The 17,982-nt window shown below is 50.5% G+C and overlaps 1 protein-coding gene across 5 annotated transcripts in view; it reads left to right on the forward strand.

Moving 5' to 3' along the window:
• GDAP1L1 (ganglioside induced differentiation associated protein 1 like 1) overlaps positions 1-17,982 on the forward strand; it is a 49,501-nt gene that overhangs the window by 28,216 nt on the left and 3,303 nt on the right. For 3 of the 5 annotated variants that reach the window (XR_003900732.1, XM_029916149.1, XM_029916146.1), the window contains 4 exons: positions 2,368-2,560; positions 3,574-3,747; positions 8,388-8,485; positions 9,266-9,380. Coding sequence is in view for 4 of the 5 variants with exons in the window: in XM_029916146.1 (XP_029772006.1) it covers positions 2,368-2,560; positions 3,574-3,747; positions 8,388-8,485; positions 9,266-9,380 (580 nt within the window). In the remaining variant the exon portion in view is untranslated. Of the gene's footprint in view, positions 1-1,016; positions 1,117-2,367; positions 2,561-3,573; positions 3,748-8,387; positions 8,486-9,265; positions 9,381-17,982 lie in introns of those variants that run through there. The other 2 variants (XM_029916148.1, XM_029916147.1) reach the window with 2 other exon arrangements.

The raw sequence follows: 17,982 nt of genomic DNA on the forward strand, positions 1-17,982 counted from the left end.
AGCACGATGACCCAGAGCCAAAGATGCCAGGATGGGCCAGAGGAAGGGAATGGGCAGTTCAGCTCCAGCCAAACTCAGCCTTGATTGCTCTGGGGCTTCTCCAGGGCTCAGGCACCACCTAGGAGCTCAAATAAATGCACCCATGCTCACCTACACATACACACAAGGACACACACTCACATGTGCATATGCCCACTCATATCCGCACTAATGCACACGCACTCACACAATACCTTAACATTCAGTTACTTAGACACTCATCCATACACACCCACACTTGTGAACACAAATGCACGCACGCACACACACTTGCTCATTCACGCAGTTGCTACTCACATTCAGACTCACGCACTCGTACACTCACACGCCCAGACCCAACAGACGCCGCCCCCGGTGCCCACTCTCTGCCACAACTCCTCCGCTGCTCTGAGAACCAGCCATCCCTCCCACCGTCGCCGGCGTGGTCCGAATGAGTGTCAGCCGGCGGCAGGGTGCTTCTCGAATGCGGAGTTCAGCCCTCAGTCTACTCATGGTTAAAAGGAGGCTCAGGAAGGGGCAGTGATACTTGAAGGTCACATAATGGCCTTGCTTTGGCAGATCCCAGCCCCATCTGCAGGACCTGCTTTTGGCTAATGGAGCAAATGAATCTGGGAATGAGTGTTGGGGGTTCAGGGGCTAATTACCTCTCCCTCCCCACATGGAACGCAGTGTTCATGTTAGCTGTGAGGGTGGGGCATGAAGTACTCTATGACATCAATCCTGAGGTAGTGTGTGTGTGTGTGTGTGTGTGTGTGTGTGTGTGTAACAGTGATGGTAGAACCCATGTATTAACCTCGCATGCTTTTATCCATATGATCCCATCTCAACCTCATGTCAGGCTTGAAGGAGTGGATTACATTCCTCATCTCATAGAACCTAAGATCAGAGAAGTCAAATGACTCATCCAAGGTCACACAGCAAATAAGCAGCAGAGTCGGGCTTCAAGTCCAGATCTGTCTGAAGTGGCTAAGATACAACATGCCTACAGGGTGCCAGGCACTGTTCTGCAGGGACTAATGTATCTAATCCTCACGGCAGCCCTCCACAGGAACTGCTAGAGGGACCCTCATTGAACAGGTGAGGAAACTGAGACACACAGATGTAAAGCCAAGTCACCCAGCAAATAGGTGCTAGAGCTGGGATTCGAACTGATAGTCTGGCACCGAGTCTAAGGTCAGACCATGATATCATGCTGACCCTCTGAGTGCTTAACCCCTGGCGTCTGGGAGGGAGGCTGCATGCACCAGTCCCAGGAGCCCCCAACCAAGTGCGTGTGGGAACACTGATGCTCAAGGACAACCACTTCTGCTAGGCTCAGGGATGCTTCCCCCTGCACTGGGGCCATCGGTAGTATCGCTTGCCATCTTTTTGCTGGGGAATTTGGACAAGTCATCTTTCTGAGTCTCAGTTCACAAGCAGGGGGCAGTTGGACCAGGTGATCTCTAATTGTCTTCCAGCTCAGAAATGTTGGGCTGGGTCAGGAGCAGACCCCAGACTGAAGGCTCTCCATTAAGTTCTACCAGCTCAAATGTGTGTCTGGGACCCCTAGAGACATAGGGAAAGACTAAGGAGGGGCAGGCCCAGGACTCCCTGAAGGTATGCACAGGAGCCAGGACCCATTGCTTCCGGTTTCAGGTCTGCTGCTAAATTGCTGTGTGATGTTGGGGGAGTTACTTGCCCTCTCTGGGCTTTGGTTTTCTCATCAAGAAAAACAGGGAGATAGTCTCTATTCTAACTCTTTCGGGAAGCTATTGTAAAAAACAACCAGATGGGAAGGCGTCTGGGGTCAATAAAAGGCTCAGTTGATTTTGGCAAATTACTTTCCACCTTGCTTTGTTTCCCAAATAATTTGAGAAATATAGCTATTGGCTATGTTGATGATAAGAATTCCTATAAATTTCCTGCCAGATCTACCCCTGGAGGCCAGGCTGAGTGTCCAGTCACGACAGCAAAGCCATGACTTGAGTGCCATCTATGTGCCAGACACGGAGATGGTCCTACTAGTACTTCCATTTTGCAAATAAGGAAACTGAGGCTCAGGAAGTTTAAGGAATCTGCCTGAACACACACAGCAGAGCCAGGAATCCTATCCCAGGCATGTCCAGCTATGAATCCCAGTCCCATAACCATCAGGGAGCACTGCCCCTGTGCCCCAAGAGGCACCAGGGTCCTGGGGGAGTCCACCCACCCAGGAATGAGCCGGAAGCAACAGTGTCCCCTCCTGTGTGTGACCTCTGACCTCCCTCCCTGCATGCCCTGTCCCCTCCCTGGACAGAGTGTCCCCCGTGTGTCTGCCCACCTTCCCCGCTCTGACCCTGGCGCCTGCAGGTGCGGCTGGTGATTGCCGAGAAGGGCCTGGCGTGTGAGGAGCGGGACGTGAGCCTGCCGCAGAGCGAGCACAAGGAGCCGTGGTTCATGCGGCTCAACCTGGGGGAGGAGGTGCCCGTCATCATCCACCGGGACAACATCATCAGTGACTATGACCAGATCATCGACTACGTGGAGCGGACCTTCACGGGAGGTACGACCACCACACGCACCAGGGGCTCAGCCACAGACCCCGGGGCCCCCACGGAACCTTGGGGAGCCTGAGGAAGCCCAATGGGGCTGTGGACAAGGCCCAGTCTCTTCCAAAAGGAATAGTGGGAGGGTACACAGGGCTCAGATGCCCCCCTCCAGGAACCACAGGGCCACAGGCATGGCCATGATCCTTGGGATGCCACAAACCCTGTCCCCAGTACTCCCTGGAAGGGGCTGGCCCAGACACGGCCCTAGGAGCAAGGGGGCTACAGCCTCCCTCCCCAGGAGCTCTGAAGTCAGAAGCTTGGCCGCAGGCCCTCAGAGCCTCCAGGTTGGAGCTGCATCCAGACCCTCCTAGTCACCAGGAGGGGCCCAGGTTTTCCAAGGATGCCAGGGCACAGGAAGGGCCCAGTCCTCTGAATCCCTATAAGCATAGTTAGGGCCATGGACTCCCTGGGAACCCATAGACCTGGCCCAGGTACCCCGGAACATTGCAGATGTGAGCAGGGCCCAGACCCCCTGGAACCCCACAGGACCCTGTGTCCTCTCCCACCCTCCGGCCTTCTTCAGGTTCAGAGCCCACTGCCTACAGCAGGTGCCGAAAACCACAGCCAGGAGGGGGCCAGGGCCCAGACGGGCACTGTGGAGAAAGAAGACGAATTAGCTGCCAACAAGAATTAAGGAGAGTTCAGTTTTAAACATCCAGGTTTCTAGCTTCTCTTGCAGCCTGGCAACCCCTGGGCCTAGACCCCTTTGAGCAGCAAGTCCCACCCCTCAGCAGACAACTTGGTGGGACTCCAGGGAGGTGAGGTAGTCAGGCAGGACTACTAGGGTCGCCTGTCAGCGGGGAGGAGACTTTATCTCAAGAGCCTGGGAAAAGGGGATGATTGGGGTTCTAGGACGCTGGGGTTCAAGAATGGGGTGCCAGAGCCTGGCTTGCCCAAGTCAGAAGGGTAGGGGGCCCCGGGGCAGGACCCGCTGTCCCCCAGCCCAACCTTGGTTGTGCCCCCACAGAGCATGTGGTGGCCCTGATGCCTGAGGCAGGCAGCCCCCAGCACGCGAGGGTGCTACAGTACCGGGAGCTCCTGGACGCGCTGCCCATGGACGCCTACACGCACGGCTGCATCCTACACCCCGAGCTCACCACGGACTCCATGATCCCCAAGTACGCCACGGCCGAGATCCGCAGTGAGTGCCATGGGTGACCCCTCAACGGGGTCCTCCCCTCTCCCCTTCTGCTCCCCGCTGTGTGTCTTTTACTCTCTCTCTCCCTCTTATCCCCTCCTGGTCTCCTCATCTCATCTCTGCCTCTCTTTCCACCCCTTTCTCTCGGTCTCTGTTCATCTCTCTGGCCCTTGCTCTGGGTGCCTCGTGCTCCATCCCCTTCTCTCTCCCTTCCTCCCTCCTGCTTGCCTTCTCTCCACCACTCTCCCTGGCCTTCCGTCTCATTTACCCACTTTCATTTTTTTTCCTTTGGTTAACATTTATTTATTATTGAGAAACAGAGAGAGACAGAACATGAGCATGGGAGCAGGAGAGAGAGAGGGGGAGACACAGAATCCAAAGCAGGCTCCAGGCTCTGAGCTGTCAGCACAGAGCCTGACACAGGGCTTGAACCCACGAGCGGTGAGATCATGACCTGAGCTGAAGTCAGATGCTCAACCAACCGAGCCATCCAGGCACCCCTCATTTACCCACTTTCAAACCGAAATGCCTCTCCCTTTCTGGACATCTTGTTCCCCTCTCCTGCCCCTCCTCTTGTCCTGCCATCTCATACAGAGGCCGTGGGGCTGTCTGCTTTCCCAGAAGCTTGTCTTGTCCATGCGGAGCTGGAGCGCCTTTGTACTGGAGGAGCCCCAGCCTCAGACACCTGGGGTCAAGGCCCAGAGAGGTCAGAACTGTGGCTGGTGATCCAAGGCACTGAGAGTTGGTGTCACCAAGGAAGGCTGCCCAGACATGCACGGCCCCTGTGGGGTCTCTGGTTTCTGATACTTGAATCAGTATCACCACGTCCTGTCCTAGTTGCTAGTCTAGATGTTCATCTTTTTGTTTCTAGCACCTGGTAGATGGGGGTTAAAGTAAATCAGATTATCCATCAACAGCTATTTACAGACTTTGGTCCAGGCCCTGTGCAGACACCATAGGGTCCCATAGACAGATGAAGTGTGATGATTCTAAGTAGAAAGTAGGTGCTTAGTTAATGGTCACTTCCTTCCTCTCAAAGGAGTGAGCTGTTGTTTAAAAGTGGGAAGGGGCAGGCTGTGCAACTTGATCTTGTCCCTTCAGAGTACTCTTGAATAAGACCCGGAATCTATCAATAACGTCTTGTCTCCATCAGTCAAAATTTATGAGGTCTCCTATGACCCAGGCACGCGGCAGGGGTCTGGGGACCCATGGGGACAGACACAGCTCCTGCTCTCCCAGGGTCACACTTCCATCACAGGCGAGTGGAGGGACAGCGGCCAGGTCCTTGCGGCATGGGACCAGATACATTCGAACAGCTCCCCAGGAGGGCAGCCTGGCACTGCAGATCCAGCCCAGAAAGGCCTGCACCGTGGAGATTATCTCACAGTTGCACTCGGACGTGTGCGCACCAAGAATCACCCTTGCAGCACGGGTGGTAATAGCAAGAAGTTAGAAATAACCCAGCCGTGCATGAGTTGGGAACTGGGCAATAAATTCTAATATTTCCACACAATAGAACACTATACAGCTGTTTTTAAAAAATGAGTATAAAGGATGCTCCCTAAGATAGATTAGTAAATAAGAATGAAGTGAAAGACCAAACACATGCATCTAGTGTGCTAGCATTACTATATTTAAAGGGGAGTTAGGGGCGCCTGGGTGGCTCAGTCAGTTGGGCGTCCGACTTTGGCTCACTCAGGTCATGGTCTCACAGTTCATGGGTTCAAGCCCCACGTTGGCCTCTGTGCTGATAGTTAGCTCAAAGTCTGGAGCCTATTTTGGATTCTGTGTCTCCCTCTCTCTCTGAACCTTCCTGCTCATGCTGTCTCTCACTGCCTCTCAAAAAATAAATAAAAAAACAGGAAAAAAAATTTTTTAAGGGGGGGTTAAATGGATACCCAGGTTCTTGCAAACACAAAGATACCCGAGAAGCTGCCAATAGGGTTTACTTTCAGGGAGCAGAACTAGGAGCCCACGGATTGAGAGGCGAGAGATTTACTTTTCCCTGTATATTCTTTAATATTTGAATTTTTAAACAAGTATGTATGTATAACCTGTTCAAAGAATAATTGTTTAAAAAAATGTAACCTAGAACCAATCAGTGTTATGGTAAAGGAGGCATGGAGGCTATGAGAAGATGCCCATCCCAGCCTCTGGAGGCCTGGAGGGCTTCTGAAATGCGGCAATGTCCAAGGATGACCAGGAGGTAGAAGGGGAGGGAGAATCCTTTCAGGTTCAGGGGTAGGAGAGGGTGTGGTGTGTTCAGAGAACTGAAGGAAGTTCAATGTGGATGAAGTGTAGTCCAAGGCAGGTGTCAGTGGCCATGCTTCGAGTCTGGGGAGTCGGACAGAACTGGAACTTTGTCCAAACAGCAGTGGAGAGACAGGGATGGACAGTGACATGATCTGATATGCAGTGTACAAAGTTCCATCAACTGTGTTAGGAGGTCCTGGCTGACATCTAGGTGTCCTGGGCTGTTGGAGGCAGTCCCTGCATGCTTCTGGGGGCTCGGGGCACTTCTTCATTCTGCCCTGAGTCATTTAAAGGAGACTAGAAGGCAACGAGGGGTCCAGAGAAGGCCCAGCCTGCTTCTCCTTTGAGGACAGACAAGAACTCAGGGCCCTGGCCCAGCTGGGAGAGGAGAGAGATCAAACAGGATGTAAAAGTCATCCTGCAGTGACTCCTCCAATCAATCCAAGGTCTTTCCTTGGCTTGGGTGCCCTCCTGGAGTCTAAAGAGAGCTGTGTGTGCAGCCCTGGGGGGCTAGCAAGAGAGAAAATGCTATACTTGACCTTCACATTCATAAAATATCAATGAGACTTAATATAGCCCCCAGGCTGAAAGGTCTGGGAGTGTGTTTACTGGGTTTTGTATCAGGCCAGGAGATGGGGTGGTAGGTGGTGAGATGTCGGAGGGCTGTAGCTGAATCCCTGCAGTCACTCATTCACTCACTCATTTTACTCATTCTATTCCATTCTTTCTATTCTATTCTATTCTAGTCATTCATTCTTTCATTCATTCAACCCGCCCTGAGCTCTCATTCTGTGCCAGACCTGTTTCTTAAGGAGACAGAGATGAACCTACCATAGCCACTGGTATCCAGAAACTCAAATTCTAGTGAGAGACATATACATCCAAAGAGAAGTACATCAAAATCTCCATGGATAGCAGTACAGGGTGTGCACTGCACAAGTCCAGGGGGCACTTTTCACACAGATTGCAAATGTGAATGGATTGGTGCAATGGCATCTCTGGTTACTATATTTGCATTTTTGGGGCAGAAATCTGCACAATGGACACTGGAGGACAAAGGCATTGAATGGTCAGACCTCTTAAAGGATCAGGATAGGCTTTTTGGAGGAGGTGATCTTGTGCTGGATCTTGAAGGGGATTTTCAGGAATACAGGGGAAGGCCATTCCAGAAGGTAGAAGTGGTGTGAGCAGAGGCCCAGCAGTTTTGAATGGTCTGGTACATTCAGGCCAAGCATCTGGAGTGGCTGAAATGTTACCTCCTGGGGACAGGGGCAGCTAGGTGCCCTCCCTGTTTCACTCAGTGAAAAGTGGAATTGGTGAAAAGAGAGAAGAGGGATCATACTGGTCTTTTAAGGCACGTTGAAGAGTTTGGAGGTTATCTGAGGGGAGCGAGAGATAGGTTTTAGGCAGGGAATGGCTCGGACAAGTGCATGTTTGAGGGAGACCTCTTCGGCGTAAGTGGGAAGAAGGGCACAGAGTGGAGAGAATGCCAGTGACTGGGCTGGGTCAAAATCATCCAATCTGAACTAAGGGAGTCAGAGGGTTGAAAGGGAGATGTTAAGTATGGGAAATAATAAGAAGGAGGAATCAACAGGACCTGGAACTAATTTGGTGCAGGGAGGAGTTGAAGGAGAAATTGAGGGCAACCTCCAGGCATCTGGCTTAACTTAGTGAAGGGGAGGTGCAGTTAGGGGAGAATGCAGACGAGGACAGCGGAGCAGGGAAGGTGATGAGGTCTGTCGGGCCAGGTTCAAGGAGCCTAAGGGATGTCTAAGTGGAGCTGGGGTCCAAGTGAGAGGACCAGGCAGGACTGGGGCACCACTGCCCACCTGACCCACACACCCCGGACTTACTGGCCAAGAATTCTGGAAAAACCCCACCCCAATCACAGAACAGACCCCAGGATCTTATCCTGCTTATCCTTACTAGTGTGGGATATTTGGCCACTCTGAACCCCTTTCCTTACTGCAAGAAAGGGTGGGGGAGACATGCACTGAAGCATAAGTCTGTCCAGGTTTATAACCTACCCATTTCTGGCAAGCTCCCACTCATTCCCAAGTAGTCTCCTCCTCAGTTAGGTCTCTTGGTGCCCCAGGCAGGTGGCCCTCTGTCCCACAGCATTCTGTTCTCCCTTCATTACAGATTGATCATGCTGTATCCTAGAGAGTTCTTTGTGTGTCTGTCTCTCCCACTAGCCTGAGCCGAGGGCAGGATGGCTGGCATCTTACCCATCTCTGTGTTGCAGCCTGTTGTGCCAGCAAGTGTTGGCTGTCCATACCGTTAGTTTCCAGACCAATGTTTGAATGGAACCTACTCACAAGCTTGTGGAAGAAGGGCTGAGAGTGGCACCAGCTATCAGAAAAATGGGACCTTTCTTATTCTCCTCCCAGGACATTTAGCCAATGCCACCACAGACCTCATGAAATTGGACCATGAAGAAGAGCCCCAGCTCTCTGAGCCCTACCTTTCCAAACAGAAGAAGCTCATGGTGAGTGCTTCTAGCCCTGCTCAGTTCCATTCCCCACCATCATTTCCATGGAAAAGAACAAAGGGGAGAAGCTGGTTTGAAGTAGAGGATCAGCTGATAACATGACACAATGAAATGAAAATAATACTGGCTTGTTTTTCCAATTCTGTCTCCTCTGTCATTTACTGGCTACTTGACCTTGGGCAAACCGCTGTCCCCCTGGAGCCTCAGCCTCTTCATGTCTTAGGTTGTGTCCCTAAGAGCAGAGCACTGGATAGAGGTTCTTGGATAAGAGCGGCATTGAGGGAGTGTTCTGAGGAGAACCCTGTAAGGGCAAGAGGGATAGGAAAGAGGAAGGGGCCAAGTTCACTTGATCCCACAGGTACCTCTGCATGAGTGACCCCACAAAGTCAATCCACCCCAAGGCAAGGGGCAAACCTTTTATACCCCTGTATCAGTGTTTACAGATTGCCTGGCGGGGGCTTAAATGGTGGGAGATAACCTCCCAAGTATCTCCAGGTAGCTTTTCTTTGGCTGAGAGCAATTCTCAGGAGAAGGAGCAGCAATGAGCTGCTATTAACCAATCCTTACAGCAGTTGGTATGTGAGAGTGCCAGTCCTGTGAAAGAGGTCTGACCAGGACAGGTGGCTCAGGGGACACTGTGAGCACCAGATGAGGGTGTAACAGTGGGGCACCCTTTACACTGAGGGGGACATTTGGAGGCTGGGTTTGCCAAAGAGCAATTGGGTCAAGATCCTTCAATCCCTGGTCACCTCTGGCTCCTGTCTGTCCTGTCTTCAGGCTAAAATCCTGGAGCACGATGATGTGAGCTACCTGAAGAAGATCCTCGGGGAGCTGGCCATGGTGCTGGACCAGATAGAGGCGGAGCTGGAGAAGAGGAAGCTGGAGAATGAGGGTGGGTGCCAGCTCTGGGGTCGGTGGGTGCTGGAGCCCACTTGGCCCAGCCGACCCTGTTCAGTTCCAGCCCCATTTATCCCAAAGATCTCAGAGGACCTCCCAGGTGGTTAGAATCATGGGCCATGGAGTCAAACAGACATAGATTTAAGTCCTAGCTTGACCACTTAGTAGTTAAGTGATCATGAGTCAGGTACTTCATCTCCCTGGACCTCAGTTTCTCATCTATAAAATAGGGATGAGAATAAGACCTACCAAAGAAAGGGGTTGAAATGTTACATGAAATAATATAGGTAGGATGCTTAAGTCAGCACTTAGCACACAGTTGATGCTTAATAAAGGTTAATGAAGATGGTGATAGTGGTGGTAGTTGGTGATGATCATGACCCACCACATCATCTTGCCTTCCCTGCTCAAGGATACATTATGGCTCTTTCTGAACTTGACCCTTTCTGTTCTCAAGTGGCTCTCTGGACATGAGTGTGCCAGCCTCATTCCATCTTCACACCTTTGCTCCTGCAGCTCTTGCAGCCAGGGCTACAGTCTCCATGCCACTCAGCTCCTTTCTCCTTTTAGGTACTATCTTTGCCACTGCTCTTCTTCAAATCTGGTTCTGGACCTTCTCATCTCGCTCTGTTTTAGGTGGCCTGTTAGTCTTGTCTCCTCGGCTGTGCTGATTTATGGAGCCTATGCAACATGGAGTGCTGCACTCACAGCTTCACACACACACACCATGTCTATAGGAAAACTGTGGAGCACAGCGTTGTAAGATGGGTTTAGGAGTGGCTGGCTGGCTCAGTTGGTAGAGCATACAACTCTTGATCTCGGGATTCAAGCCCCACATTAAGTGTAGAGATTACTTAAAATAAAATCTTAAAAAGAAAGAGAAAAAGAGATGGGTTTAGAAGCAGGCAGGTTGGAGTTAGGGTTCCAGCTTTGCTGTTTGTACTGTGTGACTTGGACAAGTTTCTTTCCCTATTGGAGCCTCGGTTTCTTCATCTGTAGAATGGGACAGTAATAACACAACTTAATGCCACCTTGTTGGGCTCTTGTAAAAAGTAAACGCATTCTGCACATTGCCTGGAACATGCTCGTTTAAATATATGACAGCTAACGGCATGCACATTCTCCATTTGAGAAAACTGAGGCTCAAGAGATACGTGGATTTGCTCAAGGTCATGCTGCTCATAATTGTCATGGCTATGGCAAGAACAGGTTCCCCCATCATGATCCAGCGCTCTCACAACTGAGGCAAGCACAAGATATGCATAGATACCTAGAGTCCTGAATAGGGACATTGCCATGAGTTCTAAAGTCAGGGCCCTAAATCCTCTGTAGAAAAAAGCATGGCAAGGCTTTGTAATGAAAATAATAAACACACTTCAAGAAGGGACTTTCTCCTTTCTGTCAGAGAAGGTGCTTAGGGGAGCCTTAGCAAGAGAGTGCTCAGAGGCCAGAAGGCATGGGGTTTCTAAGACTGCCTTAGGGGTCAGAGAGAGTCCCAGCTCTGCCATTCTCTCGTTGGTTGACTTTAATTCTCAGGCCCATCTTATATATTTATGGGTTAATTTGCTTGGCTGCCATAACAAAACCCCACAGACTGGATGGCTTAAACCACAGATATTTATTTTCTCACAGTTGTGGAATCTGGAAGTCTAAGTTCAAGGTGCTGGCAAGTTTGATTCTTCTGAGGCCTCTCTTGAGCTTACATAGGACCACCTTCTTACTGTGTCTCCACATAGGCTTTCTTCTGTGTGTACGCCCCTGGTGTCTGTGTGGCAAAGTGTCCTCTTCTTATAAGATTGGTTAGGGCCCACCCTGGTGGCCTCATTTTAACTTACTTACCTCTTTAAAGGCCCTTTCTCCAAATATAATCACATTCTAAGATACTGGGGATTAGAGCTTCAACATGTGAATTTTGGAAGGACACCGTTCAGCCCATACTGCTTTTGTCTGTAACAACACTTACTGTGTGTTGGGCACTTCTGTTTCACATAGTTAGACTCATTTAATTCCAACAGTAACTCTAGGAGGTAAGTAATATGAGTAACTAAGAGAAAAGAAACAGATGAAGAAACTAAGGCACAGAGAGGTTCAGTAACCTTCGCAAGGTCACACAGATAGAAATGGGGGAGCCTAGATTCAAACCCTGGCTCCCAGAGTCTGAATGTTTAAGCTCTAGCTCTGCCATTTCTTCTGTGATAAAATGAAAACCTATTCGCAGGGCTGTTGGGTGGTTCAATGAGAAAGGGCATGAAAGGGAATAAACACCTGGCCTGACACACGGCATGGAAATGTCTACAAATATTAGCTGCTGATACAATAGAGGGAGACACCGAGTGTGACCTAGAGGGAGGGCAGGGCCGATGTTCCTAGAGAACAGCTGCGGATGTTCATTCCTCACCTGATCCCTAGATTGGAAGCCTCCTGACCTCGGTCTCTGTTTTCATCCTGAGCTCTTCCTAGAGGAGCAGCATTGTACTGCTCCATGGCAAGATGACTGGGGCTGTTCCAGATGGGGATGTTGGACAGTCCTGTCTCCCCTCCATGGCTGGGGGAGGCAGCAAAGGTCCAGGAGGTGGCTGGCCCCAAGATCTTTCACCCCTTGGGGTACCCCTAGTGGGAATGCTCATGCCCCCCACTTGTTCCCTCGTGAGGCAGAGCCCAGGGTTGGGAGGTGTTATAATGTTACAGCTAAGACCCCTAGCATGGACCCAGATGACGCTGATGTGGGTTCTTGATCAGCTACCTCCTAGGTCTGTGACCTTATGGAATTGATTTCACTCCTCTGAGCTCACCTACGAAATGTGGGTAATAATAGAATCTAACTCACAGGGAGGATTTGAGGATTCAAAAAGATAATGAGTGTTGATCACTCTCCACAGTACCTGGCCAAAGGTAAAATGTTCTAATTTCAAAAACAATTACTATTACCATTCTTATCATTTGTTTATTGTACTATTTCTTGAGCATCTACTGTGTGCCAGGTTCTGGGGATAAAATTCCAAGAAAAAACAAGACGTTGTTCTTACTTTCATGGAGTTTATAGTCTTATGGAGAAGAAAGACATTAGTCAAATAATCCCATCAGAAAAAACAGCATTGTAGACAGTGGTAAGTGTTAAGATTGTTAGTGAAAAGAGCAAGGCAAATCTGATAAAGCTTCTCTGAAGAGGTACATTTCAGGTAAGACCTGAAGGATATGGAGGGGCCAGCCTAGTGAAGAACCAGGACAGGTGTCCCTGAGGGGACACCATGGCGGGGGTGGGGTGACAGCTGGGAGCTCTCCTCCAGTACCTGGCTACTATGTGATGAGTAAAGGGAAGAGTGGCATGAGTGAGGTTGGAGAGACCCAAGATCATGAGCCTGTATTTAGAATTTGGGATGTACCTGCATTTATATTTTATTTATATTAGAATTTAGATTTTATTCTACATACAAATCCATCCAATGGGAAATCCTTGGAGGGTTTTGAGAAAAGGATTGTATCAGTTAGTTTTGCTGCATAACAAATAAACTCTAAGTCTGAGTGACTTAAAAGAACCTTTTATTTGTTCATGATTTGTGCTTTGGCAGTTTGGGCTGGGCTCAGCTGGGATGGCTTGTCTCTGTCCCACATGCCAGTGGTGGCATCACTCAGGTATTTGTGGCCAGCTGGCAGTCGGTGACCTCCCTGGCATGTGTGGTGGTTGGCTTGCTGTCGGCAGGGCCAATGGAAGGAAATAAGCTACATGCTGCTCATGGCCCAGTGGGTGACCCAGCCTCATTCATATGGTGGTGGTCACAGCACTTCTGAGAGCAGCAAGGGAGAAAGGCTCAGCACACAAATACTTTTCCAGCTTCTATTTGTGTGGAATTTACTAGAACTCTGTTGGTTAAAGCAAGTCTTGATTAAAGGGGTGAAGACTCTGCCTCTTGTTGGCAGAAGCAGCAGAGCCGCATGCACACAGGAGTGGGGGGAATTCGTGGCTATTGTCACAATCCACCAATGGTGAGGTGTTCTGACTTGAAGGGCACTCTGGTTGCTGTGAGAATGGATTTCAAGGGAGAGCAATGGAAGGCTGTCACAGCAGCCCAGGAGGGATGATATTAGCTTGAGCCAAGGAGGTGGCCAGGGAGATCGGGGAGGTGTGGATGGACTTGAGAGTGGAGACAGAATGGACTGGAATGTCCTGAATGGTTGAGTGAGGTGGAGAGAGTAAGGAAAAGGATGGCTACTGGGTTTTGGTCTGAACTACTGAGCAGTGAGTGCCATTTCCTGATATGGGCCAGGGAGGTTGAGTGTTGGATTTGGGGCACAGTGAGTTCAAGATGCCTCTCAGACACCCAAGAGGGGTTTCACATAGCCATTAGGTGTTATAGTCAGCTTGTAAAGAAGAGGCTGGAATCTGAAGAGAGACTGGGGAGTCTCCAGCATACGTGTAGTGTTGAAAGCCATAGAACTGGGCGATTCGTCCAGGGAGACAGTGGAGAGAGACAAAACAGAGGAGTCAAGGGCTAATGTCCTTATGCTGCACAGCAGATTGCCCCCATATTAGGAGCTGAAACAGCCACAAAACCTGCATTTATGACATCACACATTTTCTGTGGCTCAGGAATTCTGGAGAGGGTAGATGCTGGTTCTAATTTACATTTACATGAGGCAGGTTGCACTCAAGCTTGGCTGGGGCTGCAGTCATTTGAGCTGGAGAATCCACTTCCAAGGTGACTCGGTCACGTGGTTGTTGTTGTTGTTGTTGTTATTGTTCTTGTTCTTCTCCTTCTTCTTTTGTAATGTTTATTTACTTTTGAGAGAGAGAGAGAGAGAGAGAGATCTCCAGCAGGGGAGAGGCAGAGAAAGAGAAGACAGAGGATGAGGATCCAAAGCAGGTTCCAGGCTGACAGCAGTGAGCCCAATGTGGGGCTTGAACTCACAAACTGTGAGATCATGACCTGAGCCCAAGTCAGATGCTCAACTGACTGAGCCACCCAGGGGCCCCTTGTTCACATAGTGCTTAACTAGAGGTCTCAGTTCCTCAATGGCCATTACCAGGAGGCCACAATTGCTCATTACCTAGGCTTCTCAGTGGGGCTGCTTGAGTTTCCTTACAACATGGCTGCTGGCTTTTCCCTGAATGGGTGAGCGCAGAAAGAGAGAGAAGTAGCCACAATGCCTTTTATGACCTACTGTTGGAAGCCACTGTCACTTCTGCCACATTCTATTCACTAGAAGCAATTCACAAAATACAGTCCATATTCGAGGAGAGGGAAATCGGTCTCCATCAGAGAAGTATCAAGTAGTTCATGAGCATATAGTTTTTTAAAGTTTACTTATTTTTGATAAAGAGTATGTGCATGGAAGCAGGGGAGGGACAGAGAGAAACCCAAGAGGGCTCCAGATGAGGGGCTCAAACCCATGAATCGCGAGACCATGTCCCAAGCTGAAATCAGATACCCAACCCACCCAGCCACCCAGGCACCCCTTTTGAGCATATTTTTAAAACTACCACACCTGCCCTGAGGTCCCCCCACATGGAGGGAAGGGTAGAGGCAGAGGAGCGAGCAAAGCTGACTGAGAGGGGAGCCAGTGATGTAGGTCCCTTGTGTGAATGGAACCCAGAAGGGATTGTGCTTTAAGGAGAGAACAGTGTCAAATGCTGCTGGGAGTCTGAGTAAAGCAAGGATAGGAAAATGTCCCCCGGATTTTGTCTCATGGCTGTTGGCTGTGACCTTGCCAAGCGCAGTTGCTTTGGAATGTGGGGGCGGAAGGCTAAAGAATAAACATGAGGTGAGGAACTGCTTTTGCGACATTTAGCTGTGGAGTACCGAGAAGGGATGGGGCCTGAAGAAGCATGTGGGGTGAAGAGAGGAATCTCTTTCAAGATAGGAGATTCAAGAGCATATTTTCAAGCTGGTAGATGCGACCTGGTGGGAGGAAGACATCAGTGCTGCAGGACAGATGGCACCCAGTCCAGGAGGGGACATGAGGGACGTGTTTCAAGGAAGGGGCCCCGTAGGAAACAGGGCGCCTCAAATCTGGTAAAGATGAGGAGGATTTAATCAAGGGACTGTTTACAAATATGTGGACAGGATGCAGGGAGAACACAGGGACAAATGCAGTGCCCTGGGCCTGAGGTTGTGAGGTCGTAAGGGGTGGGAGCAGCTTCAGGAACCTGGACAAAGAGGCTGTGTGTAGAGGGGCCCCCCTGGCAGGAGCTGTGACCTTCAGTCTGCAGACACACCCAGCCCGTGACAACCCACAGAGAGGACACTGAGGGAAGCAAAACTCTGACCTCACTCTCACCAGCCCTCCCACCTCCTGCCTCTGCTCCCCAGTGGCTGGAGCCAGCTGGGGCTGCAGGGCATGGTGCCCCACCACTGTTTCCATCAAGTCATCCTCCTGGGGTGCCAAGCAGCATGAAGAAGGGAGGAGCGTGGATCTGGAGGGCAAAGGGAAGATGTGTGGCCTCAGACGGGGGGCAAAGAGCCACAGAGGACCTGGCCATAAGACAAGATGGCTGGTGCCCCCCAACGCGGGGTAGCCCGGGGCAGTGTGCATGTATGTGCCTGGCTTTGTAGATTTCCTGGTTGGAGTGAGGGCGTTCCTGTCTGAAGGCTCCTATTTTCTTTTAATTTTTTTAGATGTTTATTTATTTTTGAGAGAGAGACAGTGTGAGCAGGGGAGGGCAGAGAGAAATGGAGACACAGAATCCAAAGCAGGCTCCAGGCTCTGAGCTGTCTGCAATGAGACCAAAGTGGGGCTTGAACTCATGAACCATGAGATCATGACCTGAGCTGAAGTTGGATGCTTAACTGACTGAGCCACCCAGGCACCCCTAAAGGCTCCTGTTTTCTGAATGAAGCACGTGGTGGCATCATCAGCTGAATGAGGACTGGGGACAGGGTATGAGAAGAGGAGGGTGGCTGTCCCAGTGGAGTGTGGGGAAGCCAGCCCACTCCAGAGCTATCAGAGGCCCAGCTCTCTTGGGCTTTGTGGTCATGAATCTGAAGCATAACCGGTCAGCGTAATTGTCTCTAGCACCCTCAGCAGGCAGATTCAGAGAAGGATAGGGTTTGTCCAGGGAAAGCATAGCTGGAGGAGAGGGGAGAACTGGATGGCTCAGGCCCTTTGGCAACATGCCAGATGTGTACATACATGGTGGTCATGGCTATCAGTATTTGCCCACAGACATAAACACAGGCATGGTCACACTTAGATAATGATAGGCACATACATGCTTGTGAGCATCTGTCTGCAGGCAAACAGCCCAATGGATGTGGTCATACACTTCACTTATACACGTAGGAGTTCCACACCACGTGGACACAGGTGCCGGGTGTGTGGATATCCACACGTATACGCAGTCATCAGTGGGGACTTGAGCAGGCAAACACATGGGCAAACAGACACGTAGATCTGTACACAGACCCAATAAAGAGTAACCTCTTTGTTTCTCTTTTTGTTTTAAAGTTGATTTGTTTATTTTGAGAGAGGGTGAGAGGGAGTGTGAGCAGGGGAGGGGGCAGAGAGAGAGAGAGAGAGAGAGAGAGAGAGAGAGAGAGAGAAAGAATCCCAAGCAGACTGCACAACTTTGGCACAGAGGCCAACTCGGGGCTTGATCTCACAAACCATGAGATCATGACCTGAGCTGAAACCAAGAAGCAGAAGCTTAAGTGACTGAACCCCCAGGGGCCCGAGTGTATGTGGAGACACATGCACAGGCACTGTTGACCCGCACACGGAAAGGAGCAGTGCTACGTAGTGGTTGTGAGCACAGACTCTGGAACCGGATGGCCTGGGTTCAAATCCAAGCTCTGCTCTGCCATGTACTAGCTCTGTGACTTTGACCAAGTTACATATCCTCTCTGTGCCTCAGTTGCCTCATGTATAAAGCGGGGATAATAATCCCTACCTGATAGGGTTGTCGTGAGGATTAAGAATTTACAGCATGTGCTCTGGTTCATCTCCCACCTCCCAGGCTGTTCCTTCTCATGTGCCTTTGCTGGGTTCTCCTCGTTCACCAGAGAACCTCAGAGTGCTCCAGCGCTCAGTCCTTGGTCCTGTTCTCAAACCTCTCTGTCTCTTCCAGTCTGTCACTGGGATCTGCGGGCCCTTGGTGCTACCTCCTTTCACTGCCCCTCACCCCCATCCTCATCTCACCCTGCTCCAGACCTGGCCCTAACTCCCTCGTCCACCAGCAAGAGCACTCCTTTGCCTGCACCATCGGCTTCCTTGCCCTTCTCTTGCTTTATCATACTTTGCAAAACCTCAAACATAGTTACATCCAACTCTTGACCGAGTCAGCACCTGTGCCTGTGAACCTAAATGTGGCTAGAGAAATACACATGCTTGAAGGCAGGGCTCACTCTGGATTCATGACCACAAGTTTTAGACGGCTCTCCGGCTGCCCTAGGCCTCTCCTGTCCTCCTCCCCAGGTGATTACCTAATACTTTCTTCTTCCTCCTCAACCTTCTAACCGCTGCTTCCACCCCTCCCCTGACTGTTTCTGTATCACTGAGAAAACAGAAGCTTTAGGAGGAGACCCTCAGAGCTCTGACCCCACAACCACTTCCCCACCAGCATCAGTGCCCACACACACACCGCGTTTTAGCAGCTCACAGGT

The sequence above is a fragment of the Suricata suricatta genome, chromosome 12 (genome assembly GCF_006229205.1).
Source record: "Suricata suricatta isolate VVHF042 chromosome 12, meerkat_22Aug2017_6uvM2_HiC, whole genome shotgun sequence".
Lineage (NCBI taxonomy): Eukaryota > Metazoa > Chordata > Mammalia > Carnivora > Herpestidae > Suricata > Suricata suricatta.